The 27,787-nt window shown below is 40.4% G+C and overlaps 1 protein-coding gene across 2 annotated transcripts; it reads right to left on the bottom strand.

Moving 5' to 3' along the window:
* Positions 1–9,207: 9,207 nt before the first annotated feature.
* On the bottom strand, positions 9,208–27,552 carry ZBTB49 (zinc finger and BTB domain containing 49). 2 transcript variants are annotated; one of them, XM_060777979.2, is made up of 8 exons: positions 27,219–27,552; positions 21,861–22,033; positions 18,825–19,885; positions 17,748–17,794; positions 16,936–17,009; positions 14,268–14,350; positions 13,281–13,442; positions 9,208–9,948 (listed from the first exon to the last, which is right to left on the bottom strand). In XM_060777979.2, the coding sequence occupies exons 2-8, from the start codon at positions 22,010–22,012 to the stop codon at positions 9,323–9,325; spliced, it is 2,205 nt and encodes a 734-aa protein (XP_060633962.2). In that variant the 5' UTR covers positions 22,013–22,033; positions 27,219–27,552; the 3' UTR covers positions 9,208–9,322. The 2 variants fall into 2 exon arrangements, with proteins under 2 accessions (XP_060633962.2, XP_067325057.1); XM_067468956.1 differs by lacking the exon at positions 27,219–27,552 and adding an exon at positions 24,133–24,236.
* Positions 27,553–27,787: the final 235 nt, after the last annotated feature.

Here is a 27,787-nt window from a genome sequence, read left to right on the forward strand (position 1 = left end):
TCCTCGGCGTGACGCAGCCTCCGCGCCGCCCCCTCCTTTCCCCTCCCTCCCTCCCTCCCTTTCTCCCTCCTTTCCTCCCTCCTTCAATATAGGGTGCCCTGACACCACGCAGCCCCTGCTTCAAGGGGGCATGCGCTGCGTGGGACCTGGGAATGGGCCTAAAAAGGCTCCTGCTGGCTCACATCACTTAGGCTCTTCCACACCAGCTCTGCCATTCCACTTATCAGCCCTGCCTGCGTGCTTTATCACACTGGAGCTGAAAGAAGAGGCAAATGCGTCCCACCTGAAGCCCTATGCTGCCTCCTTCCTGCAGACATAAGGGCCCTTCCACACAGCCCTATATCTTCTCTATATAAATAAAAATGTAATGTTCGTTTGTGGAATTAACATAGGGCTTCAGACACAGGTTCGCAGTCTGGGTGTGATCCTGGACTCATCGCTGAGCCTGGATCCCCAGGTTTCGGCGGTGACCAGGGGAGCATTCGCACAGTTAAGACTCGTGCGCCAACTGCGACCGTACCTTGGGAAGTCTGACTTGGTCACGGTAGTCCACGCTCTGGTTACATCCTGCCTTGATTACTGCAACGCTCTCTACGTGGGGTTGCCTTTGAAGATGGCTCAGAAGCTCCAACTAGTCCAACGGGCGGCAGCCATGGTACTAACAGGAGCAGGGCGCAGGGAGCATACAACTCCTCTGCTGTACCAGCTCCACTGGCTGCCGATTAGCTACCGGGCCCAATTCAAAGTGCTGGCATTGGCCTTTAAAGCCCTAAACGGTTCTGGCCCAACATATCTATCCGAACGTATCTCGACCTATCAGCCCACCAGGACCCTAAGATCTTCGGGAGAGGCCCTTCTCTCCATCCCGCCTGCTTCACAGGTGCGGCTGGCGGGAACGAGAGACAGGGCCTTTTCTGTGGTGGCCCCGCGGCTTTGGAATGCCCTCCCTATAGAGATAAGATCAGCCTCCTCGCTGATAGTATTTCGGAAAAAACTCAAGACATGGATGTTTGAGCAAGCATTCGGCTAATCCGATGCGATGCAATCTCTGATCAAGGACTGGCAATCACAGACAACGAAATTGGATTATGATTTTAATTTAAGAGATGCATTGGTCTGTATTGGTGGCCCAATACTGTGTATTGTATATGTATGTGTTTTATATTTTTAATTGGAATATTGTTGTTTTTAAATGTTGTAAACCGCAATGAGTCGCCGTTTTAGGCTGAGATATTAGCGGTATACAAGGATACTAAATAAAATAAATAAATAAATAAATAAACTCTAAAACCACTCTAAATAACATAACTCTAAAACCAAGATAGATGCTTTTGAGCTGTGGTGTTGGAGGAAAGTGCTGAGAGTGCCTTGGACTGCGAGAAGATCCAACCAGTCCATCCTCCAGGAAATAAAGCCCGACTGCTCACTGGAGGGAAAGATACTAGAGACAAAGTTGAAGTACTTTGGCCACATCATGAGGAGACAGCAAAGCCTAGAGAAGACAATTGTGCTGGGGGAAAGTGGAAGGCAAAAGGAAGAGGGGCCGACCAAGGGCAAGATGGATGGATGGCATCCTTGAAGTGACTGGACTGACCTTGAAGGAGCTGGGGGTGGTGACGGCCGACAGGGAGCTCTGGCGTGGACTGGTCCATGAGGTCACAAAGAGTCGGAGACGACTGAACGAATGAACAACAACAACAAAACCACTCTAAACACCTTCGCAGAAGCATACACGAAGCTCGGCCTGTTCCAGCAGTCACCAGCCATCCCCTCCCCAATGCCAGAGATACAGCTTAATGGTGTAACATTAGAAAATGTTGACCATTTCCGCTACCTTGGCAGCCACCTCTCCACCAAAGTCAACATCGACGCCGAAATACAACACCGCCTGAGCTCTGCGAGTGCAGCATTTTCCCGAATGAAGCAGAGAGTGTTTGAGGACCGGGACATCCGTAGGGATACCAAGGTGCTTGTCTACAAAGCTATTGTCCTCCCAACCCTGCTCTATGCCTGCGAAACGTGGACTGTCTACAGATGTCACATGCAACTCTTGGAACGATTCCATCAGCGCTGCCTCCAGAAAATCCTGCAAACCTCCTGGGAAGACAAGTGGACAAACGTCAGCGTGCTGGAAGAAGCAAAGACCACCAGCATTGAAGCGATGGTCCTCTGCCATCAACTCCGCTGGACCGGCCACGTTGTCCGGATGCCTGACCACCGTCTCCCAAAGCAGTTGCTCTACTCAGAACTCAAGAACAGAAAACGGAATGTTGGTGGACAGAAAAAGAGATTTAAAGACGGCCTCAAAGCCAACCTTAAAATCTCTGGCATAGACACTGAGAACTGGGAAGCCCTGGCCTGTGAGCGCTCCAGCTGGAAGTCAGCTGTGACCAGCAGTGCTGCAGAATTCAAGGAGGCACAAGTGGAGGGCGAATGAGAGAAATGTGCCAGGAGGAAGGCGCATCAAGCCAATCCCGACCGGGACCGCCTTCCACCTGGAAACCAATGCCCTCACTGTGGGAGAAGATTAGGGTCAAGAATAGGGCTCCACAGCCACCTACAAACCCACAAGGAAACGCATAATGAAAGACCATCTTACTCGTCCAACGAAGGATCGCCTAAGTAAGTAAGTAAGTAAAACCACTGGACGAATTGACATCAAATTTGGACACAAGACACCTAACAACCCAATGTATGTCCTTCACTCAAAACAATTGCTTTTGTCATTTGGGAGTTGTAGTTCCTGGGATTTATAGTTCACCTACAATCAAAGAGCATTCTGAATCCCACCAACGATGGAATTGAACTAAACTTGGCACACAGAGCTCCCATAACCAACAGAAAATACTGGAAAGGTCCTTTGGTTTTCGAGTTATAGTTCACCTACATCCAGAGAGCACAGCATGATGGATCTGGACCAAACTTGGCACAAATACTCAATATGCCCAAATGTGAACACTGGTGGAGTTTGGGGGAAATAGAATCTTGACATTTGGGAGTTGTAGTTGCTGGGATTTATAGTTCATCTACAGTCAAAGAGCATTCTGAACCCCACCAATGATAGAATTGGGCCAAATCTCCCACACAGAACCCCCATGTGGGCCACAGCAACGCATGGCAGGGGACAGCTAGTATATAAATAAGAATGTAATGTTTGGTTGTGGGATTAACAGAACTCAAAAACCACTGGATGAATTGCCACCAATTTTGGAAACGACACCTAGTACCCCAAGGAGTGACCATCACTCAAAAAATATTGATTTCATCATTTGGGAGTTGTAGTTGCTGGGATTTACAGTTCAACTACAATCAAAGAGCATTCTGAACCCTACCAAACTTGGCACATTGGACTCCCACAATCAACAGGAAATTCTGGAAGGGTTTGATGGGCATTGGCCTTGAGATTGGAAGTGGTAGTTCACCTACCTCTGGAGAGCACTGTGGACTCAAACAATGATAGATCTGAACTAAACTTTGCAGGAATACTCAATATGCCCAAATGTGAACACAGATGGGGTTTGGGGAAAATAGACCTTGACATTTGGGAGTTGTAGTTACTTGGATTTATAGTTCCCCTACAATCAAAGAGCATTCTGAATCCCACCTATGATAGAATTGGGCCAAACCTCCCACAAAGAACCCCCATGACCAACAGAAAATACTGTGTTTTCTGGTGGTCTTTGGCGATCCTTCTGACACCCCTCACAACCCCCCTCCAGGGGTCCCAACCCCCAGGTTTAAGAAATGCAGCCTTATACCATCCAGTCCAACTCCCTTCACCAGGGCAAGAAAACATAAAGCCCTCCTAACAAAGAGCCACCCAGCCATAGATACAGATAGATATATATGATTCACACACGCACATATATATATAACTATCTGACAGATATAATATCATAGATTTGAAAGGGGGCCCTAAAGAAGGACAATGATATGTTGCATGTTCTAGAGTAGGCAAACAAGAAAATCTCCACATCAACACTGACAAAGAAACAGCAAGAAAAACTGTTTACCCACAAGCATCAAGAAAAACACTTTCTCATTACATTATTTTCCAGATCAACAGACTGGGCCACAGCAACGTGTGGCAAGGAACAGCTAGTCTTCTATATAAATAAAAATGTAATGTTCGTTTGTGGGATTAACATAACTCAAAAACCACTGGACGAATTGCCGCCAAATTTGGCCACAAGGCACCTACTAACCCAAGGAGTGACCATCACTAAAAAAAACAACCTGATTTTGTCATTTGGGAGTTGTATTTGCTTGGATTTAGAATTAACCGACAATCAAAGAGCATTCTGAACTCCATCAATGATGGAATTGAACCAAACTTGGCACACAGGACTCCCATGACCCAACAGAAAACACTAGAAGAGGTTGGTGGGCATTGGCCTTGAATTTGGAGGTTGTAGTTCACCTCCATCCAGAGAGCTCTGTGGACTCAAACAATGATGGATCTGGACCAAACTTTGCACAAATATTCCATATGCCCAAATATGAACGCAGATGGAGTTTGGGGAAAATATACCTTGACATTTGGGAGTTCTAGTTACTGGGATTTATAGTTCACCTATAATCAAAGAGCATTCTCAACCCCACAAACGACAGAATTGGGGCAAACTTCCCACACAGAACCCCCATGACCAATAGAAAATACTTAATGCCACCAAATCCAACACCCTTCGCCAGGGCAAGAAAACATAACCAAAGCCCTCCTGACAAAGAGCCATCCAGCCATAGATGTAACACTTTCAACCAACCAACCACCTCTCAGAGATGAGAAATATAACTAAGGTTGCCATATTACCTGGATCGTTGGGTGTTACCAAGATTAGTGTCCATTTGGGTCAGATTATAAACTTTATTTCCTTTAGCTTTGTATAAGACCAGATATGGGATATAGGACAGAGGCATTGATCAGTCAAACATTCTAAACAAATGAGTCATCCACAGAAATTCCCACATGAGCAAGTTGAGAGTGAGCAGACAGTGTGCAAAAAGCAAGCATGGGGTGCACTGCAAGCAAGGGAAGGAGCAGGAGAGCTAGCAGTACGAGTAACCGAGTGCAAGAAGCAAACAAGATGTGCTCTGTGAGGGCAAAATGTTACCACAATTGCAGAGTTTGGATTCCCAGGGTATCTGGTTCCAATGTTTCCAAGGAACAGAGATTTTTATTCGCTGATGACCAAAACGGATATTGGGCAAGTGATCCCAGATCTGATAAACCCTAGCACCTCCGGTACAGACATTTCATAAGAATTTACAGTCATTGGAAGTGATGAAAAACTGATCTGGTTTCCGGATCCTCAGTCCCATTGGTTTAAAGGACCATCCATTTCTGATTAAAAGTCCGTTTACTTTGGATGCTGATTGGCAGAGAGGTCTGGTGCAAATTTCAACAAACTGTCTTTGGTTGAACTTGAAGCTGTTTGCCATCTGCTGTGTATGCCCACTCTGGGGGGTGGACATATTGGGAAAGGAATGCATATGGCCAGGTTTTGGCTGAGTGCTTTTTGAGCAATGCAACTTCCCTGATGAGTTAAACTACCATTTGAATGAACCACCCGATTGATTCAAGGAATGCTCTTGAGATCTGATGACTTCAGAATGTGATTTGTTGTTTTCTTGCTATTGCTATTCTAATTAATGCATTTTCTAGAAAAATTAATATACTTCAATGTATTGTTGAAGGCTTTCATGGCAGGAATCACTGGGTTGTTGTAGGTTTTTTCGGGCTATATGGCCATGTTCTAGAGGCTTTCTCTCCTGACGTTTCGCCTGCATCTATGGCAAGCATCCTCAGAGGTAATGAGGACCTCACTACCTCTGAGGATGCTTACCATAGATGCAGGCGAAAAGGCAGGAGAGAATGCCTCCAGAACATGGCCATATAGCCCGAAAAAACCTACAACAACCCAGTTAATATACTTCATTTTTTTAAATGAAAGGTGTCACATTTTGTCTAGGGCCAGTTATAGGACACATACAATTCCCCCAATATAACACTATCACTGAACCTTTTCCAGGTGGAACTCAGGCCCTTTCTATACTGCCATGTCAAATCCAGATTATCTGCTTTGAACTAGATTTTATGACAGTGTAGACTCATATAAACCAATTCAGTGCAGATAATGTGGACGACTGACACATTTATCCAATATTCAACATAGATATCATTCTGCCTGGGAATTCAGAAGAACATGTTTTGACATTAATTTTTAGTCTCTTGATTAAATGTCCTCTGTTTTGGCTGCAGTCATTGCTCACCTTTGTAAATTTCCAATTATGAAAGAAAAATGAATTTCTGTTCTCATAAATGTAATTCAAAATACATTAAGCCCCATATCTCCTGGGCTTGGCTAAAAGCCTTTTCTGGGAAGAGGGACCATTCTGATCTAAAACAAAGTGGTCTTCAATAACTAAGGATAAATAAACGCACACATTCTCTCATGTAGGTAGGAGGGTTTTTTTTTGTGTCAGGCGCATCTGGGGATGCCCAGATGTTTTACCATTCTGTGAGAGGCTTCTCCATGTACTTGCATGAGAAGCTGAAGCTGATAGATGGAAGCTCACCCTGCTCCCCAGATTCAAACCGCTGACCTTTCAGTGCCACCAGGGGCTGCAGTAGGCGGCTACTGTAATTGACTGAGGGAAGGGTCCCACCATTTCCCAGCCAGTGTTGCTTTATAGTCTAGATGGGCAAAGCTAACCTTAAAAACTGTGGCATAGGCGAGAACTGGAAAGCTCTGGCCCTTGAGCGCCCTTGAGCACTCTAACTGAAGGTCAGCTGTGACCAGCAGTGCTGTGGAATTTTAAGAGGCACAAATGGAGGGCGAAAGGGAGAAATATGCCAAGTGGAAGGTGCGTGAAGCCAACCCTGACTGGGACCACCTTCCACCTAGAAACTGATGCCCTCACTGTGGAAGAACATGCAGGTCAATAATAGGACTCCAAAGTCACCTACGTATCTGCTGCCGAGACACTATACTTGGAAGGCCACCAACCTGTCTGTAATAGCCTTTTTTGGCATCATTCAGATTATCCCCTTTGTCAACCTTAGTTTTAAGAAAGAAAACTGCAATATTTTCTGCCAACTATTGTAAGCAATGAAATAAGAAAGAGTGGTTTATAATTCTTGAGATGGAAAGCAAAAAGTGAAGGGTATCATATGAATCTGGAATCAAACCAAGTGACTCTCCAGGCAGAAATGCATGGGAATAGGTAAGCTGTAAGACAATTCTGCATAGCAGAGAACCATGTTCGCTTATGGCAGCAGCAACACAAATTAGTGATATTTGCTACTACCACAGTGAGGAAGAAACGTAGTGATAAATCAAGAATTTCTGAAACTTGTACGGGAAAGGAGGCATAATGATTTACCTGTGACAAGTGACTCAAATAAGGAATGAAGCTAGTAAGGCATCTACAGTCCTCAGTATTCCAAGGCAAGTGTTTAAGGCCAGTTGAGGATGGGTGATCACTTTATGAAGCACATGGGCCTTTCTTTGAAATGATGCATGATGATACGACACAAGCTCCAGACAGATTTTGAAGAATGACTTGGCACATTCTAGCAGTATGTTATTGAGCTCCGGAAGAGAGGCAACTTTTTGATGGGGTAGATTAGTAATGAGGACAAGACACCAATCTGGTTCGATATGCCACATAAATAGACCATAGCAGAGAAAGAGCAATAGAAGTTCATATGAAAACATCAGAATAGATGAAGCAGTAACTGTAATTCTGGCTATAGCTGCAGATGGACACAAACTTCCAGCATTTTAATATTTAAAAGAAAAATGTTCCCCAAGACCAGTATGACCAGACCTTTTCCTCATGATGTCATAACCTAAAGCCAAGAAAGGGAGGGATGACAGAATCTCTAATGTTGCATGCTGGGTATCAGCTGCCTGATTTTAAAATCCTTTAAAAGGTGCTGCATTTAAAATGAACCTGATGGCAGTGAAAATGACATGTTCTGGACCAACTCTGAGAGTGATAGTCCGATTTTTACCCTGTCTCCATTAAAACACTCGATGCAAAAAAAAAATAAATCCAAATGGTGTTTTCCAGATGCATACAGGCTGGTAGGTTTAATTGAAATTAACAAAAATTGAGAAAGAGCTCAACTGTCCATACTGAATTGTGTCCCATGGATCAGATGAATGTGTCTCCTGCTCTGCCACCCTTAAAGGCCCCTAAAAATCTATCTGTCTTTAATCATGAAGTTCCCACCTTGAATTTTGCCTCTATCATGGACTGACAAAAAATAGATCAGTCAATTTTAGATCAGCAAGTATTAAAAAGTGAATATGTAAAATACTTTGGATACTCTTTCCATTATTACAGCTTTGCACTTACCCCATTCCCTTGTCTTATTGTTTACAGCCTGGCCACATTTACAGCAGATTACCAACATTGGTTGATAACCACAGTTCTATTCAGTCAGTGTTTTATATGCCCATGTGTTTTACTATATTGTGTTTTATATTGTGTTTTATTTTATGCTCTGTTTTTAGGCACCTTGTGCTGTGTGTAAGCCATCCAGAGTCCCTTTGGGGAGATGGTGGTAGGATACAAGAATAAAGTTGTTGTTGTTGTTGTTGTTGTTGTTGTTATTATTATTATTATTATTATTATTATTATTATTCTAAAGCAGCGGTTCCCAAGCTTTTTTGGTCATGGAACTCTTTGGAAGACTTTTCTTTTGCATGGAATCCTAACTCTATTCCTGATTATTTCTAAGCATTGTAAACCAGAAGAGTTCTTCCTTTCATCTATTCCCGTTGCCTGAGCTTTATATAAGGTAATCGGTTTGGAAATGGAAGAGAAAATATTTTGAATATAACTACATGTATGAAATTGCTGTGAACTGAACTGAATGGAATGGTGATGCGTTAGTATTTATAAGATAAGGAACTTTTCTGGATGTTGCTAGAAAAACTTTCCAAGTGCTTTCCTTGGAGAGGTCACCTCTGTCTGAGATGTGGTTCTACGACAAAACGACGTCCTTTGATGAAGAGGTGTTTGGAGATAACCTGTGCTCCCCTTTCCTTCACATTAGAAACAATCAAATAGTTGTCCTGATGTGGTTTTATTTTAAAATCCATTTTAAATTTGGCTCTTAAGGTTTTTCGTAGAACTTCTATGATGCTTTTGCGGAACTCTAGGGTCGCGTGGAACACAGTTTGAGAGCTGCTGCTCTAAAGTATTACAATATATAAATATTTAATCATAATCATTATAAAAGGTAATAGTAATAGCCATGTAGGAATATCTCTTGTCAAGTACAAAACTGACACAGCATTAGCACTACTTCTCATTGACCCAATTCATTCTCGTTCTGTAAAGTCTTCATGGCTAAACCCCAGAGGGTGACACTGGAGAAGAATGGGCCCTCGTTATTTCTACATTCAATAGGAGACATACGGTTATTCAGTTCACCACTACAATTACCACCCACAGAGGAATGGAGCAAAGGTTCGTCCTCAGTTAATGGGTTTGTTTCCTTATAAGAGCATGTCCGATTAGGTCTTTGCTGAGATTTGCAGTATTTGACAGGATCCAAATTCATTTTCTGTTGATTTGTACATTCATTGTGTTGTACTAGGGACTGTACCTTGCAGAAACTGTCCAATTCACTAGGTGAATTTTCATTTGGTTGGACAGGAAACTTCATGGATGCTGGCAACAAAGTTACTGAAAGTTCTTGTGTAAAAGAGTCTGAGTTCTGTGACTTCTCAGGGTCTGAGATTTCCATTGTTTGAGAAAAGTCATCTAGAGCATTTGAACTTTCATTATCATCTTTACAATGGACTTTTTTGTGTCGACGTAAGACAGCTGAACGACTGAAGCATTTATTACAGGTCTCACAGTTATATGGCTTTTCCCCAGTATGTGTTCGGATGTGTCTTCGTAAGTCACCAGATCCTGCAAAACATTTTCCTACAAAAGACAGGAAAAATAGTATCAACGATGCATACAAAATATTACCTTGTATATTTGAAAAAGTTGTTTTTCAAATGTTTTCTGTTGTTTATACTTCAGAGTTTGTTGTTTATCTCTGTCTTTGCAAAACTGAAAAGAATGCTTTCCAGCAGCAGCCTTAACACTATGTTCACTTTGTAAAATATTTCTTCCAAACAGACTCAAAACCTTTTGAAAACCGTTTAATATAATAGGAAATGTTCCAAAGAAATTCAGTTTGAAGTACCTATAAATACAGAATACCAAGAAGACCTCTCTTTACTCTATGGGTTGCATCAGATATTGCTGAAACGGGCCTCGTGGCATGGTCTGCAGGATGTTGTTCTGCTGGGAGACAGCAGGGACTCTAAGGTTTTAAGATTAAAGTGGAGCCACCCAGCTGTTAGATTAATCTTTGAACAAGTTCCATTTTTGGTTGTTTGAAACACTTTTTTCCAGAGCATCTTTTGACCTACAGTATATAGGAAAATCTTTTCATTGAGCAAGAAGTTTTCTTTACTAGAATTGTGAAGCACATTGTGATGAAGCATTGATTTTTAACTGTAGGTTAGGCATAGTTGTGTATGTGTGTCTCTACAGTTAAATGTGATTGTGTGTACATGTATGTGCTTAGATGGTTGAATATTATTATGGGTGTGTGTTCAGGAGGTAAAGGACAGTTATGGATGTACATAAAGGGTTAACCATTTAGAAATGGCAGAACTAGAGGGGTGGGACCAAGCTCAGCACTCTGAGATAGGTTGCCATGGAGAAAGGGGTGGAGCCAACTGCACTTACCAGAAGCAGACATTTTGAGGCTTCAGTCCTTAGGTCATCGAGCCAAAGGGAAGGTGGTTCAAACGTATAGTGAACCAAACTAAGGGAAAGCTTTTAGCCTGAGTGATTTAAATAAGTCAAGGGGACTTATTTAGGTTTGTGGTTTAGCTGTGTGCTAATAGGAGAACAAATCCTACTGGGAATCTTTACTTCAGCAGGAAGCTGAAGGGAGACAAGGGACTGACTTTAGTTAATCTGTCAAATAAGGAAACATATTTAGAAGTGTAACAACTAAAGAAATAGTTGGTGAAGTAAAAGACATCCTAAAGTTATATTAAGATTTGTTGAAACTGTAACTCGTGAAGCTTTATACCTCAGGAGAAGAGAACTCTGAAACCATTAAGACCCTCCCATACTCCAAATAAACTTGTTTTTGTTTTAGTAACTCAAGCCTCAGTGTACTATTTCAAAGAGAGAGAAAAACCTCGCTACACAACAAAAGAAACACTACAGAGTGGTAGCAGTGAATCTATTTGAAAATAGGAGAATCCACTAATAAACTAAATAGGAAACGTTTACAAATTGGTGGCAGCATAGCCTATGACTTCACAGATGGTGGCAGCATACTAGATTGAACAGAATATCAGTCAACGAAGAGGAAACCTTTACACACATTTACTTTACCTCTGTTGTAAAAGGAATCCCCATTATCATGTCTGCTCACTCAAGTCTTGGCCAACTTTGCCAACTATGATTCACCCAAGATCAAGTCTATGTGAATAGGGGGCACTACAAGGACTATTGTACTCTTGATGTAAATTCTACCAATAGCTACTTCCTCTTCCTGCTATATCTACTAGCCCTGTACATGTTATAGAAATATATGGAGAATCAGCAACATGCAGACCAAATAAATCAAATAACTCAAATTTAGCTTGCAATCTATTGCTTTGATCATCAATAACAGAATAAACATTTGCTTTTTTAGGTTGTTCTTTGGGAAACTTTTTGGGCTTCATATTTTCCCATTAGATTGTCTTTGTTTTAGAAAGTTTGACCTTTAGATTATCTTCTCAGTTGCTTTAGGTCTGCCATAACACTGCTTCAGGCTGTCCCATACTGATTCCAGAGCAGCTGCAGGGTGATTTGTAACTGCTGCCCTGAGCCCCTTTGCTTGAACTGAGAATCCATTGCCTAATCATTTAGCTGAAAGATCCAGGACCTCATCTGCATGATGCCTAAGTCTTTGGTTGCATTTTAGAAGGTAGACATAAATGCTCTAGTTTTCAGCTCTGTATTGACAAACTTACAGCAGACCAGCTATTTAACAAGAGCAGTATAGTGGAGGTTCATGCCTGAATATTCTGGAGACTGATCACAATGTGGTAAGGCACAGACATTTGTAACTTGATTAGTATATCATTAGATAGTGAAGTTCAGCCGATCAGATGCATAAGGATGGTGCATGCTAGTGCTCCCTCAATGTTCTTGTCCCTGGAGTCCCCGTCCCCCCCAATGTGGGAAGGTTTGTTTATTTTCCTATCTCTCTCTGAGTTCTCCCTTACAATTAGTTCTGCCCCCTTATCTCACCCGGAGCTTTTAAATCATTTTATGTACATGCAGCCCGCTCTCTGTCATTATGTTTGGTTCCTATGCTCTGTGTATATTGTTTTATATGTTTTGATGTTTTACATTTTAATGTTATGTTGTTTATTTTACTGCAATTTGGCCCCATGTAAGCCACTCCGAGTCCCCGTTGGGGAGTTGTTGTTAGTATTATTATTATTATTATTATTATTATTATTATTATTATTGATGATGATGATACCTCCACTGGTGGCATCTGTGTTCTGAATTCAATTCTCTTAGACAGTTTTGAGTCTGAGCCCCAAGTAGTACATTGTCCCATGTATAAATGCTCTGAGTGCAATCTAATTCTGGTGCTTCGATGAGCATAGGAATATCTGTATCACTGTGAATTTGTTTGCAGTCGAGCACAAATTGGGCTTTCACTTGGTGCTGCAACTCAGCTCACAGTCACCAATGAACTGAGTAGTATTTAGTGCCTCAATTTTGTTGAGCTGGTTCTCCTTCCCATCCTGTCTTGCAGCTGTTTCAGCTGTTGTCACCTCCAAATGCAGGGCTTCCAGGCTGGATTCCAACCCAACCTTCCTGCATTTCTTAGTCACAATTGATCAAATGCAAAAGCCAGAATAGTGATCTTGTTTGCTGTGTACTAATCTTGTTATCTATCAAATAATAATAATCCCATAAATAGGCAACAGACAATAACAGAAATGCCTTGTCAGGATAGAACATATCCTACCAAGTAGGAAATCATTTTCATTGTTTCAATTGGATGTTTTGAAAACATGAACACCAAAGGAAAAGGTTATTGTTTTAAATAGATTTTTTTAACAATGTAAATTTCATCATAGGAAGAAGAGATGTTAGTAAACTCTAGAATCCAGTTATTATCACATGGTTTTGAAAAAAAAATCTACAATAAAAATTAGGGTTTTTAAAAAACTTACCACAAGCTGAGCAACTATATGGTCTGTCTCCAGTGTGTCTAATTCTGTGCTTTACTAACTTTCGAGGCAAGTTAAATGATTTTCCACACTCATCACAAGTGAAAACTTTTTCTACTGTATGGTTCTTCTTATGTTCCTTTAAATTACTGAAGTTACTAAAACCTGAAATGATGTAAGAGAAACAGGATCAAAATAATTACTTACATGTACAAACCATGGAGGGCATAGTTATCCTCCTGCCTGAAAAGTTTTGCCAAAGTTCTCAGGCAAAGAATCAGATATCTGAGATCTGCAATGATTCATCTTGGGTTCATCAATCACTTATTTCCAGTCACATATATGCTGCCCACTGTTGCCAAGCAACTGGCCCTTACCATCTTCCACATTTGCCTAGAGTAGGACTTCTTAAACTATGGCTCCTGATCCTTAGCACAATGTTGGGGTACCAAAACATTTGGCAACAGTAAAAGATTTCTGAACACCTAGACCACTGGTTCTGAACCTGAGGGTCCCCAGGTGTTTTGTCCTACAACTCCCAGAAATCCTGGCCAGTTTACCAGCTGTCAGGATTTCTGGGAGTTGAAGGCCAAAACATCTGGGGACCCACTGGTTGAGAACCACTGACCTAGACATTCACAGGAATCTGTTAGCAACAACTTGTAGTGTTTACTGTGGTCTCTACAAAAGAAATGTTTCAGCTGTAGTTCATAAAAAGTTAAACTAGCCAGCCTAGCAGATATTGATTTATTTTCAGTAATTGTTTGATTTCTATACATATTTTATATGCCAATATACTTTGGGATCCTGAAAAAATTCTTGGGTGGAAAGGGATCACAAGTGGAAAAGGTTTAAGAAGCCCTGACCTAGAGTTTGCTTAGGCTCAGCAAAACTAGAGACAAGCAGCAATACTGCCAAGCAGTGGGACTGTGAATTTGGAATGCTTTTTGCCTATTCCTAAATCCTTAAGAGGGTTCATCTTCAACATACCTCGACCACAAATGTCACACAGATGTGGTTTTTCTCCAGTGTGAATAATAATGTGACGCTGGACATCACCAGATGCAGCAAATCTGTAAAATAATTTAAAACTTTGTTTACAAGCCTTTTTGAAATCGGACTTTAATTTCTTTAAAACTTCTTTATGGATATTAGGAAAGAGTTGCCAAGATACTGCTGGGCTTGTGGACCGACGGTATCAGTTTATGAACCAGTATTTCTATATGGGAACTGTCCATAGAGAATCCAACATTCATATGACTTCAAGGGGCTTTCCTTGCTGTTGAAGTCATAACTACATGAAAGTCAAGGGCCACACAATGTTCTTAGGAAAGTGCTAGTTAAATGATTGTTGATTCCCCGCTCCCTTTAGTAAGTTCTAGTTCAATAGGACTGATTCCTGAAATATAGAGCCTAATGCCAGATGTTGCCAAAGTCTTCTCAGTTTTCAATGCTCCCCCCCCCCCCCCCCCCATGTCTGGTTAAAACCAGACTAACAGACAAATTATGAATCTTTCATCACAATCTTTTGAAAAATAAGGATTTTATTCTGGGACAAGCATAATTTTAGGAGATTTGCATCAGAAATTACCACTGTAGTGAACTGGATGTTATATTTTCTTGTATTCATTACAGTGCCTTTCAACTTCTTGGAGTTGTACTCGTTTGGAATTGCTATGTTGGCATATATTTAACTGGCAGTCTTTTACTGTTGCACTGACTTGACATATGGTACCACAAACATTATCCTTCCTAGACTATCTAAAGTCAAAATTAACTAATCAACCTCCAGGAATTGATCTTTATTTAATACATTTCAGAACAGTAAATCTTGTGCATCATAGCACTAGTACACAGCACTGTCCAATTCTCCATACTGTGGTTTGGACATCTTTCTTGCCTCATCTTCTTAGGACTATCTGATTTCTTCAAACTATTATGTTATAACAAAAAATGTAATTTAAGCAATTCCATCAAAATGAGATTGTAAACTATAACTTGATTTTATTTTGGAAGAACTCTTCAAACTAATATTATGAGTTTAACATAACCATGAAATGTTTATTTAAGATGCATGGGGGGAAAGAAACAACTCGAGCTTTTTGATTATTTCGACTTCTGAAAAATTATTCTTTGGAGGGCTGGTTACAGTTTGGAAAAATCTTTTGAAAAGGCATGACCGTGTTAGAAATTATAACTTTTTGGGAAAATGAAGCCATTCACCATAACCTTTTGGAAATGGAATCTTCCTGGTAAGAGTTAAAAAGGGAGCCCCCAGTGGTGCAGTGGATTAAATCACTGAGCTGCTAAACATTTTGACCGAAAGGTCGCAGGTTCAAATCTAGGGAGAGGTGTGAGCTTCCTCTGTCAGCCCCAGCTTCAACCTAGCAACCTAGCAGTTCAAAAACATGCAAATGTGAGTAGATCAGTAGGTACCACTCCAGCGGGAAGGTAACAGCACTCCTTGCTGTCATGTCGGCCACATGACCTTGGAGGTGTCTATGGACAACGTCAGCTCTTCAGCTTAGAAATGGAGAGGAGCATCAACCCCCAGAGTCAGACACGACTGAACTTAATGTCAGGGGAAAACCTTTAACTTTACCTAAGAGTTAAAAACTCATTTGAATCAACCTTCTTCCTAATAGTAAATATACACCAGCATTCGTGCAAGGCAGTTAGGTTTCTAAGCTGTTAAACTATCCTAAACATCTCTTTGAACTGTTAGTGACAAAGGTATGCCAATGCACAAAAAACAGAGTATATAGCAGAGTTTCAGAAGTGTTCTTTCAGTTGCCCAAAAGCATCTTGTTTTAAATCATGCTCTCAAGAGACCAAATATAAAGCAGAATTCTTTAAAATAACATCGTTGGTTTACTCACAAACTTCATACAGCATACAGATACTGTGCATATCAATCCAGTTACAGATAGGATTTGAAGTAGTTTCTGTGTAGGTAACACAGGGCATAATTCTTATAATCAACAGACCATAGTCTAAAGCAGGGGTCCCCAAACTAAGGCCCGGGGGCCGGATACGGCCCTCCAATGTCATTTACCCGGCCCTCACTCAGGATCAACATATGTCTGAAATGACTTGAAAGCATACAACAACAACAATCCTATCTCATAAGCCAAAAAAGCATGCTCACACTTCTCATTGAAATATTAATAAGTTTATCTTTGTTAAAATTGTTCTTCATTTTAATTACTGTATTGTTTTTAAGTGTTTTTGCACTACAAATAAGTTATGTGCACTGTGCATAGGAATCCATTCATGCATCTTTTTCAAATTAAAATCTGGCCCTCCAACAATCTGAGAGACTGTGACCTGGCCCTCTGTTTAAAAAGTTTGAGCATTTGGTCTAAAGCATCTCTCTGGTCTGAGAGTCTAATAGATTCTCTGTCAAGTCTGAAAAGTCTAATAGCTTCTGCAGCATAATGATTCTAAAATGGAGTCTGAGTCCTGAACAAGTCCCAAATCTGGTCACATGGTCTGCATACCAATACACACATATACAATACAGTAAACAATCTGAATTATATACACAACAAATCACTAGTATAGGAGGCTTGAAGAAGGTTGCCATTTCCAACATACAGGACATCTGATTGTTGCCATTCACCTAACAATTATGCAGAAGTTTCACAGTCATACAAACCTTTTCCCACAGATTTCACAAATATATGGTTTTTCACCTGAATGTCGACGCAAGTGAGTCTGGAGATTTCCTGCCTATAAAGATAAGGAGAGGTGTCAATATAGGTTCATGCCTGGAAATGGGAATCTTATTCTAGTTCCAAATATTAACAATATGGCATTTGCAAAACAATCTCCCATTTTTGCGACTGAAATTCTGCCCCTTAAGATTAGACATTGCCAACTTTGCAACTGTATTCTGTGTGTTTTGTAATCTACCCAAAGCAGACTCAGTCTAAACTTAACACCAAGTTCCCAAAGGCTTGATGTCTTTGTTACCATTTTGCTTTTCTTGCAGATTTTCTAATAAATATACACTGAAAGATGTAGCTATTCATTGACTGCCAAGTTAAGTTAAAGATACATTTTACTGAAGTAGAGTAAAATGTATATTTGACTTAACCAGTCTACAAACAAATAACAAACACCAAGGGTATCTGGAAACAAAAAACAAAATGAAACAGATATTAAAGACAATATTTATAAATAACTCAAATAGTATAGTTCTGATGACACTGACAAATGATTAATTTACTGAAAAATTCCAATATTATACTCAAGAACAGGGCAACATGGGAGGGCAGGGAAGGTAGATTTTCTATAGTTTCTCCCACCAAATATAAAGATTAAAGTATTTCTTAGAAATTTTAATCCTATTTGACAATTCCTACAGCACTCCCAACATGTATGCAGTACAAATAACAAGTTCACAGGTGGATGGTTTGTAAACAGATTCAAATTTAAACAGTTTAAAAAATCTTCTTGAATTCGTACCTGTGAAAAACACTTCCCACAAATGTTACATTCAAATGGCTTCTCACCTGAAAGAAGAAACAATACTGTTTTGCACTTCAAGTTGCAGCTGATCAAAAATGTCAAGACACTATGAAATGTATTTTGAGCTTCCTTCCCTATGCTGTAGCTTGTAGTGCTCAGAATATGAGGAAGGGGATGCTGGGATAGATTTGAAGGGCCCAGAGGAGGATAGAAGTGGTCTGGAGAGAATTGTTTTGGAATCTCCTGGAAGTTCCCATGAGACTGGAGAAAGAGATATCAGTTTTCATGACAAATGCAGACTGAGAAAAATGTGGGAGGCAAATGTTTGTCCAGGTCAAGGTGCTTGGAACTTCTGAGGCAGAGCATACAACAGAGACAGACTCATTTTTCCCAGCAGCTAAAGAGATAAGGAGAGGGAAAGCAGGTGCGTGAGGAATGATGTCATGGGGGGGACTGAGGCCTTTTACGTGGTTTTCTGCTAATACAATCCTTTGTGAGAGCTAAGGTGAACACCTCTCGGTTCCTGGCCCTATGTTCGTGGATTCATGTCTTCAAGTTTCTAAGTTTGTTCCCAGGTTGCCTGCCTTGGAATCATGCTATCATGTTTATCTGTGGATTGACTCTTGGGACTGTATTTGAAAGGTTTTTGGAATCTTAACTATCTTGGAAATAAATTATTGAACTTAGATTCTTTTTTAGATTTGCTTCTTTTTTATCTACTCTTCTCTTAATAAACTTTTACTTACTGGATTGCCTGGACAGAGTGTGGTTTGTGGTGAAAAGGTGTTTCAGGGCTCTAGTGCAACACACTAAAAGTGAAAATTTAACAATTGCGAGAAAAATCATCCAACACGTTGTCAACGTAATAATAATTCTGGCTACAACCATAAACCACAGAGGTTTCAGGCTATTCCCTGGTTTGAAGAATACCTCTCCTGGGCCCAGTACTACATGTGAGGGACACTGTAATTTTTGCATCATATGCACTGTATGTGTCTTCTCAGCTGTTCAGAATATATTCTATCTCTTCATTTTAATATTAAAAGTTACTTTGGAAGCGTTAAATTACTGTACCTGTGTGAGACCTTATGTGGAGTTCCAGATTGCTTGGATGTTTAAAAGCTTTTCCACAAAGTGAACATGGATATTGTCTCTCTGAAAGGAAGATCTGTAACTGGCTACCTGGCTCAGAAGCCTCCTCCGATGATACAACCTCAGCACTTTGTTCCATACAATCTGAGCTGACTTCAGTTTGTTCAGTAGCTTCAATGTTTGTTGTTTCCATGCTACTTTGCCTTTCTGGCTGTGTTTCCCTTGCTGGGTCTTCACCTGCAGTTTTATGTGCAGCACATTCTTCTGCAGACTTCTGAGACCGTAGGAAATTTAGTTTTTCAAGGTGAACTGCTTTTTTGAGCCTCATCTGTGTGGTGCCATCTAAATCTTGATCCTTGGGATGCTCATTTAAAGGCTGAGCCAGAAAGACTGGTGGTAAATGATCAGATGGTTCCAAAACACATTCAGATTGATTGATAGTATATGAATCATTCTTAGCCGAGTTTTGATCTGAAGAGGCACTGCAATTAGAGGGTAGTTCTGGTAATATCTTTCTGTCAGGAGAAATACTTTGCTTGTGGAACTGTTTGCTATAAAAGTTGCGAAGTTTGTAATGGCAAGTAGACTGTTTCAATGAAAGACCTGCACAATCCGCATCTTTGGAATCCTGCTTCTTGTTGTTGATATTATCAGATGAGATGGTTTGTGAATTATGTAGACTATGATCATCCAAGACTTTACAAGGTTGCTCACCTGATGAACATGCATGCAGTAAATTAGTGCTATCGCTCACGCAATTCATATTTGGAGCTACAGTATTTTGCAATGAAAAGGCATTGTTACAAGGTATAGCAGCTGGCTGTTCTGCAGCTGTGGAGGATTGCATAAATGAGCGACACATGTTCAAAACATTCTGCACTTGCAAGCACTGTGCAATATCCAGCAACGTTTGTACATTGTCCTGGTTGAGGTCAAGATGAGAGGTGTACATATAATCCAAGATCTGGCCTATGCCACCAACATTTATAATATCCAAGTGGAAGACATCATTCTTCTGGCCTGAAGAATTTTGAAACAGGGTCCTAGGAAGGAAAAGTGAGACTTTTTGGAGAAGCATAAAAAGAACACAAAACGTACATTCTTACATAACTTTTTGTAGATAGCATTCTAATAAAGAGAAAAGTGGACTTACTAAAATCCATTACTTGAGCAGTTTCACTAGCAACCATTCAGGACAGAATTAAATGAGTTTTACTTTCAACAATCTGCATTGGAATAATTACAGTAGGACAATACTTTTTTAGAAAATTGCTTGTACATAGATATAGATCTCAAATTCTATCTACCTATCATGGCGGAAAACTTGGCTGAGACCTCAGAGAAACTAATGCAAGTACCGTAATTTGCAAATTAAAGTCTATACTTGCTTTCACAAAGGTTTCTACACATTCCTAATTGTCTGCTTTATTACAAAACCAAAACAGACACAGGAAAAGGAGAGGCGGGAACTAGACCAGATACTTCTTGAATTTTAGAAAAGGTGGATTATCCTGGAAAAACGTAGCATCAAATGTTCCCCTTCCATAAATGTTCAAGATTGAAATTGCATCTTTGAAATCAGAAGTTTAGTTTAAAGAAATTGCATCTTTGAAATCAGAAGTTGTTTAAAGAAGAGTCACAGTTATCCAATGTGGTTTAGCTTCTTCTTCTTCTTTTGCATCTCTTGCTCAAAAAGCAAAACTTTTGAGCCAAGAAAGGCTGGTGCCCAGGAACTATTTATATAGTTTCTTCAAATGGAAAATAATTTCTTGTTTTGCATGATTTTACTAGCTGTGGATTAAACATGTTAGATAACCCTGACCCTTGCCCTCTTATTAATTGATACCTTGTTCAATACAATATCCTCCTCCAGTCTAGCTTTGTAAGACACAACTCAGTTCTAGAACTAATTAATATTAAGAATTTTAAACTTAGTTTTGGTTTCAAGTAAACTGAGGCTTTCAGAGAGGGCCCTGTATCATGTGCCTGGCAATAAATCCTGTTGATTTCAGTTGGACTTCTACATTCTCTATTGAATATCAGTTTTTGTTCTTGCATGGTAACAGATGGGAGTACTAGAACTTATTCAGCATTAGTAGCACAATGTGTATGTAGATCAAGGAGAAATATGATGTTTCCTAACAGGATTTCCGATGCTCAAGGCTCTCGCAAAACAAACAGTATTTCTTAAAACAAACATGGGACAGAGGGAAAAGATTCCAGAAGTTTTAGAAGTGAGGGAAGTACATCATTCTTCTTTTCCATGTTTTTTGGAATATAAAAGTGAGAAGGTTTTTTCTCCTTTATATATTTCAGGAAATGTAATGTTTAAACCACATCTTGACTGTATCCGTTTACCCAAACATAATGTCCTGTCTGTCTCCAGGATGCTAAAGCCTGCAGCTGGTCTATGACTCCACCTTGTATTTTCATTTTCTCTCACCAACACCGCATTCATTGTAAAGCTACTGCCCATGAGCAGCAGCCTGTTCCTTTCCTACTAGTTGTAAATACTAGTTGTATTAGAGAGTCTGTTACTGAATTTCATGGCTTTATAGCAAGTTTTACTGTGCCTTTAAGTATCCTTTCATAGTTTCAATGATTGAATCCTACTTTAAGAAGTTGACTGAAAACCTAGTTATAGCTCTTCCCAAAATTGCCCAGCCACCAAGAAATACTTCATGTTTGCAGTGACATACAATTCAGCAAGATTACCTCATTAATATGCAAGGATGCCAAAAGCCTATCAAGGTTTATATGAAATCATACACAGTTTACTAAATCTTACTAGTCCACTGTTCCAATGTCAATATCAGCATATATTCCTTTTAAATCTTTCCCTAGATTATGTGCCTTAGCACTTCTGCATTGCAAGTAGAATACTTCTGTCCATAATCAAGCACTTCATATAATCCATTCATCCCTGTCATAAATTCCATTAACTTCAATGAGATTTCCAATAAGGATGGGCTATGTGTAATAGCCATTGCTTGGATTAAAGAAACTTTAACAACATACCTGAAATACTGGCTAAAAGCAGCTAAGACATTTTTATGTGCTTTGAAACAAACATTTTTGACCACCAGCATGCAATCACAGAGGAGTCCTTGAATTCGTTGATCATGGAGTTGCTGAAGGAGATGGCAGCTGTGGCTGGCAAAAGTGTCCATGCCAGATTATGCCTGAATTATCTGAAAAACAAAACAAAACAAAAACCCAGGGAAGTGGGACTTTATGCACACACTGTAATGTAGTTACCAGGGGAAACCATGTATTATAATCAATGTATTATACAAAACTCGATGAGCTATAAAACAATGTCTTACTTCAAAAATCTGAAATGTTGTCTACTCAATAGCACATTGCAGTCACCAAGTGTGACATTTCAATTTAATGTATTTTTTACTGTTATTGACCTGTTTATGTCAATTGCTGTGCTGTAATTGTTATCTGTCGGCATGTAATGATTGCCAATTATAAGCCGCCCCAAGCCCCACTTCAAGGGTTGAGAAGGACAAAATATAAATGTTTTAAATAAATAAATAAACATACTCCTTGAGAATACATCCTATGGATGATTAAGGGAAGATGATACACAAACCAATGGAACTCTCCCCGTTTGGTACTGATAAAAGAAAATTGCTGTTTTGAGATCAATTTTTGCCGAATGATATTAGGAAATTCAGAGAAGGGACGCCAAAAGATGGCATCTTCAGCCCTGATACTGAACCAGTTTCAAGTGAAATAAACTGAAGTGAATACCTTATATACCCATGTATAAGTCTAGAAATTTTAATTAAAAATTGACCCCAAAACCTGGGTCAATCTATCCATGGGTCAATGAAAGTGCTGTACCTTAACTCTTATAAAAAGAAACCCCTTCTCTGAGTGAATGGCAAAAGGTGAAAGCCGAGATAGTTGCCTTGCATATAACTACAGATGGTGTATCGAAGTGCTGCTATCCTTGGTACCAGTTGAAAGAAAGCCCAGGTTTTAGATAGGCCTGAAAATTGGCACACAGCCTAAGCGGTTTGCGGTCATGAAGATAAGTCATTGCTCAAATGATTCCCATATTCATCTCTGTATGTTTGATTTATGTAATCACTTTATTCTTTTTATGTCCTAAGCCATTATATAAAACTCTCAATTATGGAATGTCTTTGATAAAACCTTCTTGGTCTGACTGATGGCATGTGTTCAGACTTAAACAGATGAGCTATATCTTCTATTTTTAATATTGCATGAAATAATAATAATACCATGAATTCAGGAACAAAAAAGAATGAAGATGTGTGGATTTAGACTGACATCAGTTATAATATGAGATGACCAAAGATAGCCCCTACTGTCCCCGTACATTTCATTATTACAATATGTATGTGTCTGTATCTCTTATAAAGAGTTTGTTTAATCTTTTGCTTGCTAGTAAAAATGAATTACTGTGCTGTGAAATGGTGCATGTCTAAATTATATGACACTAACATGAACTGTTTGAAAAGTTCTGATGTAGATTTAAACAAAATATAAACAGAAAACAAATATTCTTCCTCCCGATTTCAGGAAGTTCAGACAAAAATGGATTAGGACCCCCACTGAAAGCTGAACATTAAACCTGACCCAAAGACTGCCAACTCATCAACTTCAAAAAATCTAGAATGTGTTTGAGAAAGTACTGTAGTAATACGCTAGGTAGGGGGATACGCTGTACATGAGGTAAAATGGATGTAGAAAGATCGTCTTCTATAGCAAGGATGGGCAACCCTTCTACAACATAGGGAGTTTAAGAGCAAGCATATGGTTCTCCCCATCCCTCCCATAAATTTCACAACAACCCTTAAATCTAATTTGAAGAAGAAATGGAGACTGCCGTAAGGTGACCAAATGAACTTCATGGCCAAAGCTGCTATCCTCACTTTGATGTTCAAAAGAAGCATCCAGTTTGATACAAGAACTGTTTTTAAATTGAATTATCATTGTTTCAATCATTGTTAATTGTAACTGTGGTTTTTTAATGTATTGTGTTAGCATCTAATGGCTGCCTGCTATAAGCTGCCCTAAGTCCTCCTTTGGAGGTGAGAAGGACAGGATATAAATGCTCGAAATAAATAAATAAGGACTGAATTAACATTTTCAGAGGGTTGGATTGGAAACTCAAGAAGGCAGATTTCCTCCCTGCTCTTCAGATACCCCATGCCTGTTACAGACACTCAGGACCTCATTGTATGTAAGCCCCCCCTCCCTCGGTTTCTACACACTACTAAAACATCATACAGTTCAAGGGGACCCCCACCTCTTGCCCATGCTGCTCTGTCTGTGAACTATCTCTGAAGTGTTCGGAAACAGGAATAACTGGAAAGCATCTTCTGAGCTCCTGATGCTCATGGAAATGGGAGAAAACAAGGAAAATATGTGAGATGGGATCTGTCAAATTTGCCTGTGTTGAATCACTTCAGTGACAGGGAGTAAGGGGTGTTCCCATGGATGGTTTCCTACCAAGCATTGACATTTCTCTCCCAAAATCCCACCTTATAAGCCTAGTATAATAACTTTTTTAAATTAATTTAATTGTTAGGAATACTGCAATTTGAAGATATCACCACTTTATTTTTCCTGTCATTTCTCCTTCACAGGAACCTTGGCTTTTGAAATTGCATTACTGCTAGCTTTTAAACTTTGATGTCCCTTTAAAAAAAAAACCAACTATAGTGAGTTCTAATGCCTAGTAGGTTTCGGAAATCTGCAATTGAGAGTAAGGAGATTGGGTGGGAAAGGAGAGGAGTGCAGAGAAAGGGTATCTGCCTTAAGAACAATGCCTTCAATCTCCTTGAGTATAAGGATATATTTCAATTGTTTAAGGTAAAAAATAGATTTGGCGCCACATATAAAGGCGCCACACACAACGCAAGCTAGTACCATGGGTTTGAGGTTTCTTGCAATTTCTATCATCATCATCATCATATTTATTTATACCCTGTTTCATCTCTCTGTAAAGGGACTCAAAGCGGCTTAATATAAAAGCATTAGTACACAATTTAAAATATACAAATATACAAACATTGAAACAGAATTAAATACAAACAGTATTACAAATTCACGGTTAAAAACCACTCAAACCTATTCAATGCATATACAAAGTTAAAATTCAATGTATGAACCAGATCGGGCCCTTAGATCAAATTCAATGTATGAACCAGATCGGGCCCTTAGATCTGCCGTGGAAGGCCTCCTTTAACTCCCACTACTGTCACAAGCACAATTGGTGGGGGCAAGGGAGAAGGCCTTCTCGGTGGTGGTCCCCCAACTTTGGATGGCCTCCCCAGAGAGACTAGGCAAGCCCCTACTCTGTCCTCCTTCCACAGGGACCTGAAAGCTTGGTGGTTCCAGCAGGCTTTCGAAAATTATTAGTCCCAGGCCCGTTCCTTGACCATCAGCTAGGACCCTGCTCTACACTTTATCCATTTCCCTGACCCTATGATACTCTATTGCCCTAGCCCTTATCCAGCCCTTTCATAGCTGACCATGCCCACTTTGCAATTCTGGCCATTGGTATTTTAATCCCGTTTGATGGAGTAAAATTGAAACTGGCTTTTAAATGTTTGTGACGGTTTTAATAGGATTTATGTTTATGTTTTATAATGTTTAATTTTGTATGGTTTTTCTTTTGACAACTGAATGTTCTGCCTTATTTTGGCAACCGCCCTGAATCCTCTTGGGGAGATAGGGTGGTATATAAATAAAGTATTATTATTATTATTATTATTATTATTCAAAGTTCTAAAGTGTGTTTATCCCCCACAATTCCCAAGTTGATTGGCAATCACCTTCTTTTTCAATCCCCCGTGCAGAGATGCACAAAAACATCAAATTTAACGTGTGATGGGAAATCATATCGCTTGTAAACATAACGATGATGCCATCATGGAAAGCTGAGTTGAGATGGGCAGTATTGATACCTTTCTTCCACTGTTACTGTTTTGGGACTGAAGAGGAAGGAACAGCAATTTATACCTCTTCTGAAACAACATAAATTAAATAGAGTTACCCTTCAAATTAGCTTAGAGAAGACAATGATGCCGAGGTAAATGGAAGGAAAAAGGAAGAGGAGCCAACCATGGACAAGATAGATGGATGGTATCCTTGAAGTGACTGGCTTGACCTTGAAGGAACTGGGGGTAGTGATGGCCGACTGGGAGCTCTGGTGTGGGCTGGTCCATGAAGTCACGACAAGTCAGAAGCGACTGAACGAATAAACAACAACCCTTCAAATTGAGAGCTATCAGTACTCATAAAAAGAAATTATAATATACCTTATACTTTTTTAATCCAAAGAAAACGGGGGAGGAGACAGTGGGAGGAGAAATATCGGTAATAGTATGATAGCTGGGTCCGGAAGCTCCGAGCGTTACGGAGATGCCGCATCGCTCCTTTGGGAGTGCTGTTTGCGCAAGAGAGACTTAGCTAATGTAAGCCAGGCCGGAGACAGATAATATAGAAGGAATGTAAGCGTTCTTTAATGGTGAAACCCTAAATCTTACCCTAACCCTTATGTTAACCCAAACCCTAGTTTACTCTAACCCTGAACCATACCCTAAGCCTAACCCCTTACACAAACCCTAAACCATACCTTAACCCTAACCTCTAGCCCTTACCATAATCCTAACCCAAACCCTAAACCTTGCCCTAAGCGTCCCCTCCTTTCTATCCTCCCTTTGCTCTCCCCCTCTCTTCCCTTATTCATAGCCTCCTTTGCGACATCTCTGCAACGCTCGAAGCTTCCGGACCCAGCTATCATACTATCACCAAAATATCTCTCCTGCATGATGGGAAGGCAAAAGGGATCATTTTAAAAAGAAAGCGGAAAGAGGGGAAACTGTGTGATGGGGTAGGAAAATCATCCATTTAATTTCCAAACGGGGTGTTGCGAAGCTTAAAGGGGAAAACATCGATCCCAAACACTTTACTTATCGCGTGAGATGAAGTCCATGGTCAATTCTCTGTTGTTTAAGAACTGAATCCCATGCAAAGAAGACGATTCTACATGCAAAGAAGACACTTTCCCCCGCTCCCTCTGATAGATGGGCCTCATCATACTACAGAATGAATCTGCTTTAAATCCGGTTGCTACCTCTTGCAGAATTCTGGGATTTGTAGTTTAGGGAGGAGACTTTAACAGCCTCACTAAACTACAAACCCCAGAATTCTGCAGGAGGCAGAGACAGGATTGAAAGTGGATTCATGAAGTAGGAAGTCCTTAGTATTTATCCTTGTGAGGAGTCAAATGAAAGGTGGCAATCCTGGGTTAGTAGGAACGTGGAATAGCCCAAAGGAAACAACACCACACATTGTGGGGACCGCCAAGCAGGAAAAGGGACATACCTGGGAAGTGGTTCCAAATAAAGCAAGGCCTCTGACCCTTCTGTTCCTCCTCCTCTGCTCAGCGACCCAACATGCCTTTCTCCCTCCCTTTTCACATGATACCTTTTAAAGTTTGACTTGGAGAGGCAGCCACATCCTCGCTGTGGATGCCTGCATTTCTAAGGGAGAGGCAAAACAGCAGAGAGACGCTGTCCCTTTAAGTCCGTTCAAGGGAGACGCCTGAGCGTGCATCTCACTCCCAGTTGAGTCCTATGGGTCCCTAGACCGTCCCTCCCTCGCTTAGGCCCGCCTCCTAGCGCAACTTCCGGCCGCCTTGCGCTGGGAAACATAGAGCTGTGATCATTCACATCCCAACACTGAACTCCAAGAGGGAGACATCAAGGGAGAATCTATCCACTTTCCAGACTGACTGCCTCCTGCAGAATTCTGGATTTTGTAGTTCAGGGAGGCCCAGGGTCTCACTAGCCGAGCCGTTTCAAGGCCCCTCCCTAAACTACAAACCCCAGAATTCCGCAGGAAAGTGGCTAGAGGTCCCGTCCTTCCCTGGTGATTCCGACAGAGGGCATTGG

The sequence above is a fragment of the Anolis sagrei genome, chromosome 5, assembly GCF_037176765.1.
Source record: "Anolis sagrei isolate rAnoSag1 chromosome 5, rAnoSag1.mat, whole genome shotgun sequence".
Classification (NCBI taxonomy): domain Eukaryota; kingdom Metazoa; phylum Chordata; class Lepidosauria; order Squamata; family Dactyloidae; genus Anolis; species Anolis sagrei.